Source organism: Sus scrofa, chromosome 1 (genome assembly GCF_000003025.6).
Source record: "Sus scrofa isolate TJ Tabasco breed Duroc chromosome 1, Sscrofa11.1, whole genome shotgun sequence".
NCBI classification, from domain to species: domain Eukaryota; kingdom Metazoa; phylum Chordata; class Mammalia; order Artiodactyla; family Suidae; genus Sus; species Sus scrofa.
Window position 1 is genome coordinate 152,890,879 of NC_010443.5, and position 13,581 is coordinate 152,904,459.

Sequence of the window (13,581 nt, forward strand, 5' to 3'; positions counted from 1 at the left end):
TCTAATTGAATTAATGTGATGATGTTTTTTTCAGCTCTATGTGAAGAAGTATTTTGGGACACAACTGTTAAACTTGCTGAGAATATGACCCTAGAATGTGTGTATCCATCAATGAACACTTTAACCCAAATGGAGTGGTTCAAGATCAATATGATGGAGAGAGAGTCCATAGCCATTTTCAACCCTACTTACGGTGTGATTGTGAGAAAGCCCTATGCTGACAGGGTTTACTTTTCAAATTTAACCAATGCCTCTAATGATATGAGCCTATCCTTTCATAATGCCTCTGAGGCAGATATTGGCTTCTATTCCTGCTCTCTTCATACTTTCCCACACGGACCCTGGAAAAAGATGATACAGGTGGTTCCATCAGGTAAGTGAAAATGTTATTTAACTTTTTATCCATCTACAACAACTGTGAAATGCTTTATCATATTTTTGTACCATTTTAAATTCCATTTCTTGATTCTATAATATTGTTTCAATATATAATACTAAATAATATTGTGAATCAATTTCATTTTTCCTGAGGTGCTATCATTCTGATTAGAAGAAATGTATCGTGAATTTGAGTGTCGTGGGAGAAAGCACTATAGTCTTAACGATAACTTGAGCCTAGATTAAACTGATGTTGGCAATGTTTGGGCTCAGGAGCCAGACACATCCCTTTTTGTGCTCCATCTCAGCAATATAGTCCTATTTCATTTTGCTAGGCTCAGCGTCTCAACCCTGCACGTTCAGAGTCCTTTCTGTAACACCAAATCTAGATTTATTAGTGAGTCCTGGGCAGGGTTCAAGCACTGGCTCCATTTTTTGCTTCATCCAAGTTTCACTAGAAAGGATGCTTCAAAAATTTCAAGCTGTCATTTCAAAAAGAATCAAATGATCTCTTGAGGTATTTTCTGCTATGTCTACCAGTGATTGTTGTTTGAGTTAGTCCTCTCAGTAATAGCCGCATGGATTGGATATGGTATGTTGGAAAAACTTGGGTTTTACAGCCTTTACTTCTTTCATAACGTCACATCAACTGCTCAATCCCCGGAATATCAGGTTCCTGAGTAGTAAATTGAGTTAATAATACTATTCTCTTTGCTGAATGGTTTAGGGATTATACAGATATAGAACTTGGCTCATGGTAGTTAGGGAATGGTAAGTATTATTAGTATTGTCACTATTATTATTTCCTATGATTTTGACACAAAATGACTAATGACAAAATTTTTAAATGTCAGAGAGTGTCTAGGGAAGGAAATAATTTGGAACTCTGTGTTTCTTATCTGGTGTTTCTCAAATTATATCCTAAATAGACATCTAGCTGAGCACATTATATGCTACCTGATATAGTGCTTTTTCCATATTATAAAAGAACAATTTATAGTATTATATAAGGAGTATCTAATGGTCATGAGGTAAGAAAAATATCCATGTGTTAGTTTTCCCATTCTCTTTAAGTGTAGCTAAGCTCAAGAATAATTTTGTATATACTGACTGGTGAGACTTAAGAGTGTTGATTAGCAAAATCTCTTTAAATATTTACATTTTAAAGATTCCATTTTGCCACTCAAGATCTAATTTGCTGTTGTGTGCAGCCACCTGTCAAATGCTGTCTGCAGGTCTTTAGTAGGGAGTCCACTTTGGATTGGCCATGAAAGCGAAGGAGAGGATAGGCAATAGTCTTATGAATAAGCTATTCAACACATGTCCTGAGCACCATGGCCAGAACAAGATGGGCTTCCCTCCCTGCAAGCTTTTGTAGTTTGGGTCCCAAGTCAGGTATTCGGATCTCTGCCAAAGGACAACCAATTGAAAATAGGTAGAACAGGAATTCCCCTCGTGGCTCAGGGGTTGGCGAACCCGACTAGGACCCATGAGGATGGGGGTTCGATCCGTGCCTCGCTGAGTGGTTAAGGATCCAGTGTGGCCATGAGCTGTGGTGTAGGTTGCAGACGTGGCTTGGATCCCATGTTGCTATGGCTGTGGCGTAGGCCAGGGGCAACAGTTGCTATCGGACCCCTAGCCTTGGAACCTCCACATGCTGCCAGTGTGGCCCTAAAAGACAAAAAAAAAAGAAAGAAAGAAAGAAAGAAAGAAAGAAAGAAAGAAAGAAAACAGGTAGAACAGCGATTACCAGAGAGGTGAGGTGGAGAACTGGGGATATAGATGTTGGTCAGAGTATAGAGTCGAAGTTATGTAGGATGAATCAGTCTAGAGACCCAATGTACAGCATGAAGGCCACAGTTAATAACATTGTATTGCATTTTTTTTTTTTTTTTTGTCTTTTTGCTATTTCTTTGGGCTGCTCCGGCGGCATATGGAGGTTCCCAGGCTAGGGGTTGAATTGGAGCTGTAGCCGCTGGCCTATGCCAGAGCCACAGCAACGCGGGATCTGAGCCTCGTCTGCAACCTACACCACAGCTCAGGCAACGCTGGGTCGTTAACCCACTGAGCAAGGCTAGGGACCGAACCCGCAACCTCATGGTTCCTAGTTGGATTAATTAACCACTGCGCCACGATGGGAACTCCTGTATTGTATTATTACCAAGAGAGTAGATTTTTGGTTCTCTGATCACCAAAAAAAACCAAACAAACAAACAAAAAAATGTGACTAAGAAAAGATGTATAAATTAGCTTGATTATAGTAATCATTCCACATATTGTTATGTTGTATATGCCTTAAATATGTACAATTTTTATTGGAAAAAAATGAAAACAGGTAGCTTGACCTCTTCTGAAAGTTCAGGATAGAGGGTAGCACTAAATTATTAAGATCTAACTTCTGGTTGGCACAATACCAATTTTTAGCAAGATGTAGAATGAGTTTGGCAATATTTTCCTATTTTTATCATCCAGATGTATTGTTACTGTTATTATTTTCAGGAGAAGAAAAAAAGAGATCTCTGGCTCATAGGGTTTTTCAAAAACAATGGTGAAATTTTCAGTCAGTCACCAGTCAGAGAAAGAATTACCCAACTTTATTTAGTTTGAGTCCTTCGTGATTGTATTCTTAGACATATTTTGCTGTTGTTTTTAATCCTTTATATTTTTAAAGGATAGATTACATTAATCAGCCAGTGAGAATATTTAATTCACTTTTGAGATTTGGAGGGCTTCATTTTTTAAAACTAAGAATGATAGTGAATTAAAAGTATAGCAGCCATATTTCAAAATTAACCTTAAATATACTTAAAATTTTCCATGTGTATTTCATTAACAACGTATCAGGATCTATAAAAATTATATGCGTGTATAATATAAAGAGGGAGCTGATGATCTATTTAACAGTTAAGGAATGGACTTGGAAACCAGAACTTAATCTGCATAATAGATTGTGGGATCTTAAAAAAGATAAAGGAATTGAGGGTACTCTCTAAATATACTGATTTCTCCTCTTTACTGAAAGCTTGTAATGTGTGAGGAACTTGGTCAGTGTCTTACCTAAGTCTTTTCATTTAATCTCCCTGCACACTTGGATGTGGATATAACCTTGATTTGCAGGTAAGGACACTGACGGGAAGTGAGTTCTAGTAATCTGTCTGAGTTCTACAACTTCATATGCTTCATATGTGTCCACTGGATAGAGTTACATTTGAGGATGGATAGTGACAGCTTGGGGGACAGAGGATTCATCTGGGGCTCTCACATGAGGAGATGTCAATCATTGTTTGTCCTTTTGGCTCTCCCTTACCCTTGAGTTTTCAGCGTAGAGTTGAAGAGCAATTGGACATCTTATTCTGGATAAATGATATTGTTAAGGCAACACTGTTAAAATGTGTGGAGCCAGCATTTCTTAATTAGTAACTAATTTAGAGCATTTAGTGGTAATAATGGGAAAATGTTCTGAGAAGGCTTGGAAGATAACATTGCAAAGGCAGTCCTTCCATGGCAGAGTGTGTGGCGGAAGTGGGGTGGTGAGGCGGTTACTGTAACCCATATGTCTCCGGCCTTACTAGTCAAAGCAAAGGAAATGCCCTCCCCACCATGGGCAGCCCACCCAAACACTCCACTGACTAATTTTATTATGTGCCTACTGTGTATGAAGTAAAAGCATGTCCTCTTGTTTAATACTTGTAAAACACTGGGCCGGTGGGGTGGGGGGCGGGTAGGGTATCATGTCAACTACTATTGAGCTGAAGAAGCTGAAATTCAGGGTCATTAACCAACTCAAGGTTGCTAAGCTGCCAAGTCGTGGCACCAGATTGAAACCAGTCGATGTTTCCAAAAAGCCAGAAATGAGATGAAGGGGACCTTGACTCCAGGAGAGTGAACAAGAAGGCTCCAGGGAGGACCAGGTCATGCTGGACCTTGAATACTTGGAAGGAATTTTTAAAGATAAACTGGGGTGAGGGAAGGAGAGAAAATGGAAAGAAAGGGCATCTCTGGGGGTGTTGATAGCATGGACAAGGGCACAGGGGAGTCTAAAATTCATGCAGGGGACAGAGAGTGGCTCAGGTACTGAAAAATGATGGTTTCATGTAAAAACATGGGAAACTAGGAGACTAGCTTTGCTTGGAAGGGAGGAAATAAGTCCAATTTCAGATGCATTGAGTTGTAAAGTAACCTTTGATCAGCTAGTGGTTAAAATTATGGAATGGCAAACCAAAAGAAAGTTTAGGACTGAAAATATCAGTTTGGAGTAGTCTGGATGGTCAGAAGATGGTTAACTAAGAAAATACTTATGGACGGGATAGAAGCTGAGGCTGTAGCATTAGAGGATGCTCTCATTGAATTGGGGGAAGATTTGTGTTAAAGACTGGAGATGGCATAGGTGTGTGTGGAGAGACCTGAGATGCAGGACAGGTGTGTTATTGATGTGGGAGCAGCGGACGTGCTTCCTCTTTTAGCTCACGTGTATAGTAGAGGTCAGGTACCCAAACTCTCTGTGGTTAGGTGCTCTGTGTTGCTGTATCACGTAGATCCTCACTCTTCAATCTTCCATGCTCCAGCCCCTATCTCAGCTTGGACATGGGATGTTCTTCACTCTCTCCTTGTAAGGGTTTCATTCTTTCTTGGGTAGGAGGAGGCTCCATCTTAGATGGCTTTTATCTCTACTCCTGTTAATGTCAATTTTTTGCTTTTCTCTTGCCACTTGCTTTTGTTCTAATATTGGCATGATCTCAGGTTTTAAATTTTATTTAAAGCAAGAAAGGGGAAAGTAGCCCAGTTCTGGCTTGTAGAAATGCCTGTGCTGATTTGTGGGACCTGAATTCTCTTATCCATTAATTCCGTCATCAAGTCTTCACTGATAACCTACTATATTCAAAGTAATGTTTGTGGTTTGGAAGCTAGAAAGACATGGATCTTAGCTCTAAATGGTATGCAGAGTATTAGGGGAGATAAAAGTTGTGTACTGCAAACTGTAATTTAAACAAAAAATAAGTGCCATTACATTTCAGAGGATAGAATTTACTTTCAACCAGGAAATTCAGGACAGATTCAGTGAAAAGGGAGAATTTGAAGTTTATTTACCTTGAAGGAGGTAAGTCAGAATATTTAGACATGGAGATGAGTGAAGTAGGATTCATGAGAATTGCTTTAAATATTTGGAAAAATAGAGAGCTTTGGCTCTATTTTAACCTACTTTGCTTGACTTAATGCTTCGAAAGGCATAGGAATCCATGTATTATGCAATTATATTTTATAATCTATGTTAAGATATCTTCATACTCTCATTTTGGCTTGGGTGTTACCTATGCCAAATTCAGAAGGAAGGAAGAAAACAAGGGAAGTGACACTACCTCATGTATTAGTGACAGGTGAAAAGTGATGGATGGGGAAGACATCATCTAAAAGGCTTATTTGCCTGTCAAAGGAAATTCCAAAACAGGGCTAAGAGACCAAAGACTCTTTCTTACACTCCTGTTCTAAGGGTCACCAATACATACTGGCATGTTTTGTCCTTGCCAGATTCTTAGAGCTTTTTCCACGAGTAGCATTTCTCTTTTTTTTTTTTTTTTTTTTGTTGTTGTTTTGTTTTGTTTTTTTTCTTTTTAGGGCCACAGGGGATATGGAAGTTCCCAAGATAGGGGTAAAAATGGAGCTGCAGCTGATGGCCTATGACACAGCCACAGCAACGCAGTATCTGAGCTGCATCTGAAACCTATGCTGCAGTTTGTGGTAATTCAGGATCCTTAACCCACTAAGTGAGTCCAAGAATTGAACCTGTGTCCTCACGGACACTGTGTCAGGTTCTTAACCTGCTTAGTCACAACTGGAACTCCTGTTTTGTTTTTTTTAAGTGATGTAGAAAAATAAGAAAAAATTCTTTCACATCTACTGTTTAAAGATTTAATAAATAATTATTAATAGATAATAATAAATAATATTAATAAGTAATACACTCTCTTAACATCCATTCTGACAAGCTCAGAAACAAGTCATTCAAGTTTCCCCATCTATATAACTGTGTATATCAGTACACATGTATAGACACACACACAGTATACATGTATGAGAATAAAGAAGGGTTCTGTGAAATGTTACATTTCAGCAGTTTTTCATTTAAGAAAAAGGTATTAAATAGTATCTATAAGAATACTGTAGCCAATCCAGGAAAACAAAACATTTTAAAGGCTTAGAAATCTTACTCCTTAATGAAATAAAATAGCATGTAGAGAAGGCAGATGACAACATGCATTTTAAGACTCAAGGAAAGCAAGATTATCGTCCCTGCACTTCTCAAGGGTGAAATTAATGGGAGTCTAAAAGTGGAATAGTTACCAGAACCTGGGCCAAGGTTGTTTTTATTGACTTGCTTTCCTTTTGCTAAGCCAGGGAGGAGATGCTTGAGAGCGCATATCACCATGAGATTCAGCTCTCAGGCTTTGGGGCAAAGCTCTGTAATCAAAAATCAAAGAGGAAGAAATAAAAAACAACTCTGAAACGAGGCAGCACTGGATTTAGATACAAAATTAAATTCAACTGTTGAATGGCTGGTAAAGTTTAACCTACAGGCACAAATACACTTTCAGGTTTGAGGGAGTAGTTTTTTCTGTTTGTCCATCTCAGTGCACCAGCCTCTCTCCACTTTGCTTCCTCTATACCCTGTGAGGCCCCCACCCCACCCCCAGCCTCGCTCACTTCTCAGCCATGTAGACTTGGTGGAGATGCACTCAGGCCACCCAAAGCAGGGGATGAACCTGGCTGTGATCTTTGCCTGGGATCATTTTGTTTACTTACACAAACCCTGCCCTTCCTTGAGTTTTCTTTCCAAGATGACCACAGCATGGGGTGGGTTTGGCCCACCTGCTAGAGGATGAGCTACAGCTGAAGTGGGGACAGCTGCTCCCTGCGGCCTTGGAGGTGGTCTTAGTGCAGCTGAGATGACACAGTTCTTGGTTTTCCTCCTTTAACCCTCAAGTGATCAAGACAACTCGCACCTCTCCTACCGCTCGTGACCACAGCCGTTCTCACCCCAGCGCCTCAGCGGCTGCCGACCACGATCTCTGGAACACGCTTCCTCTGCAGAGTGGGTGCTGCTGGTGTGTGGGTGCGAGTGAGGGTGGGGACTGTGGCTTCTGTGTGAGTCAGAGCCCTTCGGAATAACTGGAACCCGCCCCGCCCCCTCACGCTGAGACCCTTCCGTGGACTTTCTGGGCTTTTAGATTCTTAAAAAAAAAAATTCCTCTCATGGAAGGTTGAGAGCCACAGCATGGGAGCTGTGTTCACCAGCAGTTTTTCTTGAAACATCTCAGAGGGTTAGGGGTGGATGTCAGAGACCTTCAAAGAGACCTTACGGGAATGTGCACCTTGACAGATCACCGTAATGACTGAGTGTAAAATGGTATTTTTGCATTTTATAAAGCAAAGAATGAGAGGGAAAATAAATAACTGAAGAAAGAAGGCAAAAGGTCAAGCTCGCACGGCCAGAGGCTTGGGGGTCCCCAGTCTTCTTTCTCTTTGAGCCAGTGCTGTCCTGGGCCGGTGTGCTCAGTGTTGATAGCAAGGATACTTGGTCTAAGCTCTGTTTTTGGTTGCTGGTTTTTGTTGTTGCTTGGTTTTATAGGGAGTGGAGATTGGAAGCAAGATGGCTTTTCTGTTCCTTCGAGAACATTTCTGAAGACATTTAAGATTTTGAAATCGTTAAGAATTTTAAGACTATCAGGTCCATCCTTCAGGGATCAATGCGAAATGATTCCCCCAGGCGCCATCTCTTCTACTTACTCCACAATAGTTTTAATTAAGTAACACAGCTGATGGGGCGTCTGGCACTTCCCCTGAGAGATTATTCACAATCCAATAAATCTCAATGTGGGAAAAATTTCCCTGACTTCAGCTATTTAACTAACATACATTAAAAAAAAAAAAATCTTCATAATCTGCCCAGAGAGAGAGGCCTGTGTTCTATAAAAGATTGATACAGAAAGCTTTCTAAGGATGAGCTAAGATAACGCAATATTCACATATAATAGCTCTGTAAATAGCCACCTGCGTCATACTTGCTGGTTTCAGTAGGGCCAATAAGATGAAGTGTAGGCATAAATTTTGTAAGCATTTATGTGTACCGTTTAACTAGCAGAATACTTTAGAAACTTAACATTCTCGTTTCAGAAAATTACCTCTTAAGAACATTCTTGCCTCATTTCTTGGCAGGCAACATGAAATCCTATATGCTATCAACGCTGACATTTCCAGAATAGCTTACTGAAGGGTGTGTGTATGTGGAGGATAATTTCCTTCTTGACATATAAAGAAATCAAGACTTCAGAAAAATTTAGGTCATCTACCTAATTCATTCCACTAATGTAGGACATTTATTTCTCTTTACAAACTGTATGCTATGACTGAAAGTATGTATACCATTTTTCATCAGAGAAACAGCCAGGGAAGTTAATATTTGTCTCTGAGACAGAGCTCAGTAACATTAGTGTATGTCTTGAAATGAGATCATTTTGTCTGTCCCATTAGCTTGTGACACCACAATTCTCATGTTATGTCCTTGTTATCTTTTAAGAAACATAGTTGCACATTTAAATAAGTGAGTAAATATAAAGAACTGTTATTTAATACAGTACTTGTTACTTCTCTTATTTTCCTTAAATCCTAGAAATGGTTCCTAAGAGAATGAACATTTAACAAGATAGAAACATTTCCAGTTACTGGTATTGTGTTTCTTCGAGCTGACACGGTGTTTGAATTTTTATTCTTAACACAGTCTGACTGTTATATTTTCAGTGAAAAGAGCAGAACTGAATCAAAGAGCAAGTTATTAAACCTTATTGTTCAAATGACACTTCCAGGTGTTAAAGGCTTTTATTGGATGAATGTTGATAACAGTAATTTAAAGAATTGTCAGCCCTTTCCAAATATATTGAGTAGACATTTACTGTTTGCTGTAAGGAGAAGAAATGAGTAAGATCATTGTTGTCCAGAAGTCTATAATCTAAGAGGAGGGGTATGTACTGTACATTATGTAAACATGTGGATCAATTAACCATGATGCACGGTGTAACTGATAAGTAGCATAGAACAGCCTCAGTGGAGTTGAGAGGTGATGAGATTAATTCCAATTTGGAGGACCTTTAAAGGTGTCTGTACCTTAAAGGTGAAAAATCTGGGTATGAGTCTGGAAAAAAATGCATCATGTAAAAACCCATAAAAGGGAAATGCATTTGAGGCAAATGAAAAATACATTTGGCCCCAGGCTTAGGGGAAGGGCAGTGGTGGAAGATCTAGTTGTGAACTTCCTGGGTGGTTAGTAAAGTTTTTAAACAGTGGAAGTTACATGTCGGTCAAGATTGCAGCCATTATTTGGAGTCTTTACTCTAGGCTGCACATGAGGTGATTTAGAAGCAGGAAAAAAGAAAGATGGGAGAGCAGGACACAAGTGCAAGGGAGCATGCAGTCCTGAAATGAAGCGGAGGCACTGCCTCCAGTGCCAAGTCCACCACTGCAACCTCCACAAAGTCTGTTTACCTCCCCAAATTATAAATAAAACTCCCGGAGTTCCCGTCCTGGCGCAGTGGTTAACGAATCCGACTAGGAACCATGAGGTTGCGGGTTTGGTCCCTGCCCTTGCTCAGTGGGTTAAGGATCCGGCATTGCCGTGAGCTGTGGTGTAGGTTGCAGACGCGGCTCGGATCCTGCGTTGCTGTGGCTCTGGCGTAGGCCGGTGGCTATAGCTCCGATTCGACCCCTAGCCTGGGAACCTCCATATGCCGCGGGAGCGGCCCAAGAAATAGCAGCAACAACAACAATTAAAAAAAATAATAATAATAAAATAAATAAATAAAACTCCCCCTCCCTAAGTGCCTTCCTCTTCCATCTTTCATTCAATAGATAGTTACTGATGTCGGCTGTGTGCAGGGGGTCATGTGAGGTTGGGGGTACATACAGACACACACAGAGGTAAGCCAGTGTGAGGACACAGGAGAGCAGCCTCAGAGGGAACCAACCCTGCTGCCACCTTGACTGCAGACTCCCTATCTCCAGAATTGTGAGAATATACATATCTGTTGTTTAAGCCACCCAATCTGTGGGACTTTGCTATTGCTTGCCCTAGCAAACTAATACAGAGGCCCTGATAATAGGTCAGATGAGAGAGGAAAAACATTATACTGAGGCAATGTAAGTCGGGATTGTGAAGAGAGGGGGTATATTCAGATAGAATTTCTTTCTGGTGTGCCTTTTGATTTCTTCCCCTCCCAAAGACTGAGAACTTGTATTTTTACAAAGTGTTAGAGCTGCTGGCCTTTGACTCGGAAGCTGCTGGAGCACTGCTCCTGTGCCTCCTGCTTTGTTGTGACCTTGTTCACTAGCCCTCCCTGGTCCTCATTATCTCTCCATCCTAAATCGTTCTTTTCAATGCACACCTTCCATCTCCCCAGAACTGTTTTATAATCGATGTCTGATACTCTTTTTTTTTTTTTTTAAGTCATATAGCCTTAACTGTGTACAGGCACTTTTTTTTTTTTGTTTTAATCATTTTTAATTTTTAAAAATCTTTTTAGTGCCACACGCATGGCATATGGAGGGTCCCAGGCCAGGGGACAAATCGGAGTTGCATCCACTGGCCTACACCACAGCCGCAGCAATGCAGGATCTGAGCCACATCTGCAACCTCCACCACAGCTCATCGAAACGCTGGATCCTTAACCTACTGAAGTGAGGCCAGAGATTGAACCTGGGTCCTCATGGATGCTACTCAGATTCGTTTCTGCTGAGCCACAATGGGAACTCCAATGTCTGATGTTCTATATATCAAATGACTCTATTTCTACCATCCATTTTCCTCCCTGCTGCTGATTCCTCCTCTTATTGCTTTATTTCCTTATGTTATTGGCTATTTTTGACTGTGTGCTGCTCACAGCTCTTCATAAGGCATTTCTGGTTGTTCTCTGAGGCACAGAATAAAGGGACCTTCATTCACAAAAGCATCGTCTTGGATTACTTTACACTTGGGCTTTATGGGGCCCCCTATTATGGGAATTTAGAATAAAAATTCACGTGAGTGCAGACTTGTGCTTACAACTATTCAAGGATTTTCTTCCTTTCCATAGTCTCCTAAGGATGTGGATGAGAGCAGGTTTACTTCCAGTTCATCATTCTCATGAAGGTGTACCCATCATACATCTCAACAGAAGGGTCTTCTTGATTATCCACCACAGAGAGACCCTGAGCCTTGACACCCATTTCACTTGTTTTGCGTGTGGCTCAGAATCTCAATTCAAGCCTGCTTAGATTGGCCAGGTGGACTCAGGGCAAAAGTGGCTTGCTTCCATGTTCTTACCTCCCTAGTTTCTCTCTTTCTCTTAGATTTTTCTTGGCATCTCCTATGTTGTCAGGAATGTGATGCTTTAAGACATTTTAAAACATTTAGCATACATATTTAGTTTTTAATAGGAGGTTTAGTGCTAATAATTGAATCATATATTTTATTAGAAATGGAAATACCTACATTTCTAAAATATAGATCCCACCCCCAAAAACTGTTCTGCTCCAAATCTTCTCATTTAAGTCAGTATCCCCACTTCTCAAAACCATAGACATGATCCTTTGTACCCCATTTCCTCTCATTCTTCTTATCCAGTGGCTAGTCTTTCAAAGTAAATATCTCATCCATATCTCTCAGCCTATATTGCAAAGCACTTATTTGTCACTTCTGTATTTTTTTAAAGTTTATTCATCATCTGGATGCTTTTGTGGGAAAGTCTGATCTGAATAACATAACCCATCAACTTTCCAGAAAAACAATATCCGATGCCCCAGTGTTTGGACTCTGGGCCTGGTAGGACCATATTTCTAGTTATCTATGCTCTACATGCAGGTAAGGGGTACTTGACTTCTTTTGTTCTTGATCACCTCCAGATAAGACATGAAATTGGCTCAGCCTCCACACTTCTGGCAATGAGCTCAGACAGTGGATGATAGAGGAGGAGAGTTGAGAAATGAAAATATTTCATTTATGCTGGATGTCATGTGTGAAGTAGAAGGAGGATTCAAGAGTGACACCAGGTTTTTACCTGGGATCCTGGGCAGAGGATCCTGCAATCATTTCCTGAATTGGGGCATATGAGGTAAGAAGAAAGTCTGGATGGGGTTGAGGGGTTGAGTTCTGGAATATCTACAGTATGTCAGTAGAGCCCAGCAGGAGGAATTTTTGAGTCAGAGACCAAGAGAGAAACTGGGTTAGAGATGTAAACGTGGTGAAATTATGAGTGTGCATGAGTTTACACACAGAGCTTGGCTGGTGATCTTTTACATCAGTAACAGTGGTGTATTGAATGTTTACTGTGAACCAACCCTGGGCAAGGTTCTAAAGACTTCACCTGGATTCTTTCATTTAATCCTCATGATACTCCTATGAAGTAGATGGTATTATTAAAACGGAATTTTGAAAATACATTAAGACAGAGAGTGAAGGACAATCTATGGAGAGTGTAAGGAGGAAAGAGAATTTGGCACCAAGGGGTTACCTGGTAATAGTGTTAAATGGACATGAAAAAAACTAAGATGACAGGGATGTTATTAGACTGGGAGATGCCTCACTATTTACACCAGAGCTTGCAAGCTGGTGGCCCCTAAGACCCACTCCATCTGAGGAGCACATTTTTAGAAAACTGGAGACACTCATAAATATCTGAATGGAATGTTAATATTGACAGCATTTTCTAGGCTGCATTGTAGGTTGCCTTTTTGCAAAGAATACAATCTTAAATTCTTCACAATCCCCACTATTCCCTATTGTTCTACCTGCTGGCTTCGGTCATTTTTTATTACTGAAATTTTTAACGATAATATTTTTTTTTACTGATGATTTTCTATTATCTTCCTGGACTCTCTGGGAATCTGATGTTGCAATCCTCCTCTACTAAATTAAACCTCAATCTTCAAAGGTGCTATTTAAGGCCTTCTAAGATTTGGTCCTTGTGTATATCCCAAGCTTGTGCCTTTGTGCATCCTTGTTTTCAGCCAACATGGGTTAAATTTTAATTCCCTAGACATCATCTATATTTTTGAATTTGGTGTCTTTGTGCCTTTTATTTCCCTTAAATATTCTCTCACTCCATATACTACTCATCTTTCATGTGATGGCTAAAGAAACCTTGCCCCATCCCTAAAATGGAAAACCAATATTTCCTTCTT

At 40.3% G+C, this 13,581-nt stretch overlaps 1 protein-coding gene across 6 annotated transcripts in view; it reads left to right on the top strand.

Annotated features, from left to right (window-relative positions):
• Positions 1-13,581, top strand: part of CD226 (CD226 molecule) — a 104,285-nt gene that overhangs the window by 18,001 nt on the left and 72,703 nt on the right. For 3 of the 6 annotated variants that reach the window (XM_021099289.1, XM_021099291.1, XM_021099286.1), the window contains one exon: positions 35-373. In XM_021099289.1, the coding sequence (XP_020954948.1) occupies positions 35-373 (339 nt within the window). Of the gene's footprint in view, positions 1-32; positions 374-12,303; positions 12,513-13,581 lie in introns of those variants that run through there. The other 3 variants (XM_021099299.1, XM_021099312.1, XM_021099306.1) reach the window with 2 other exon arrangements.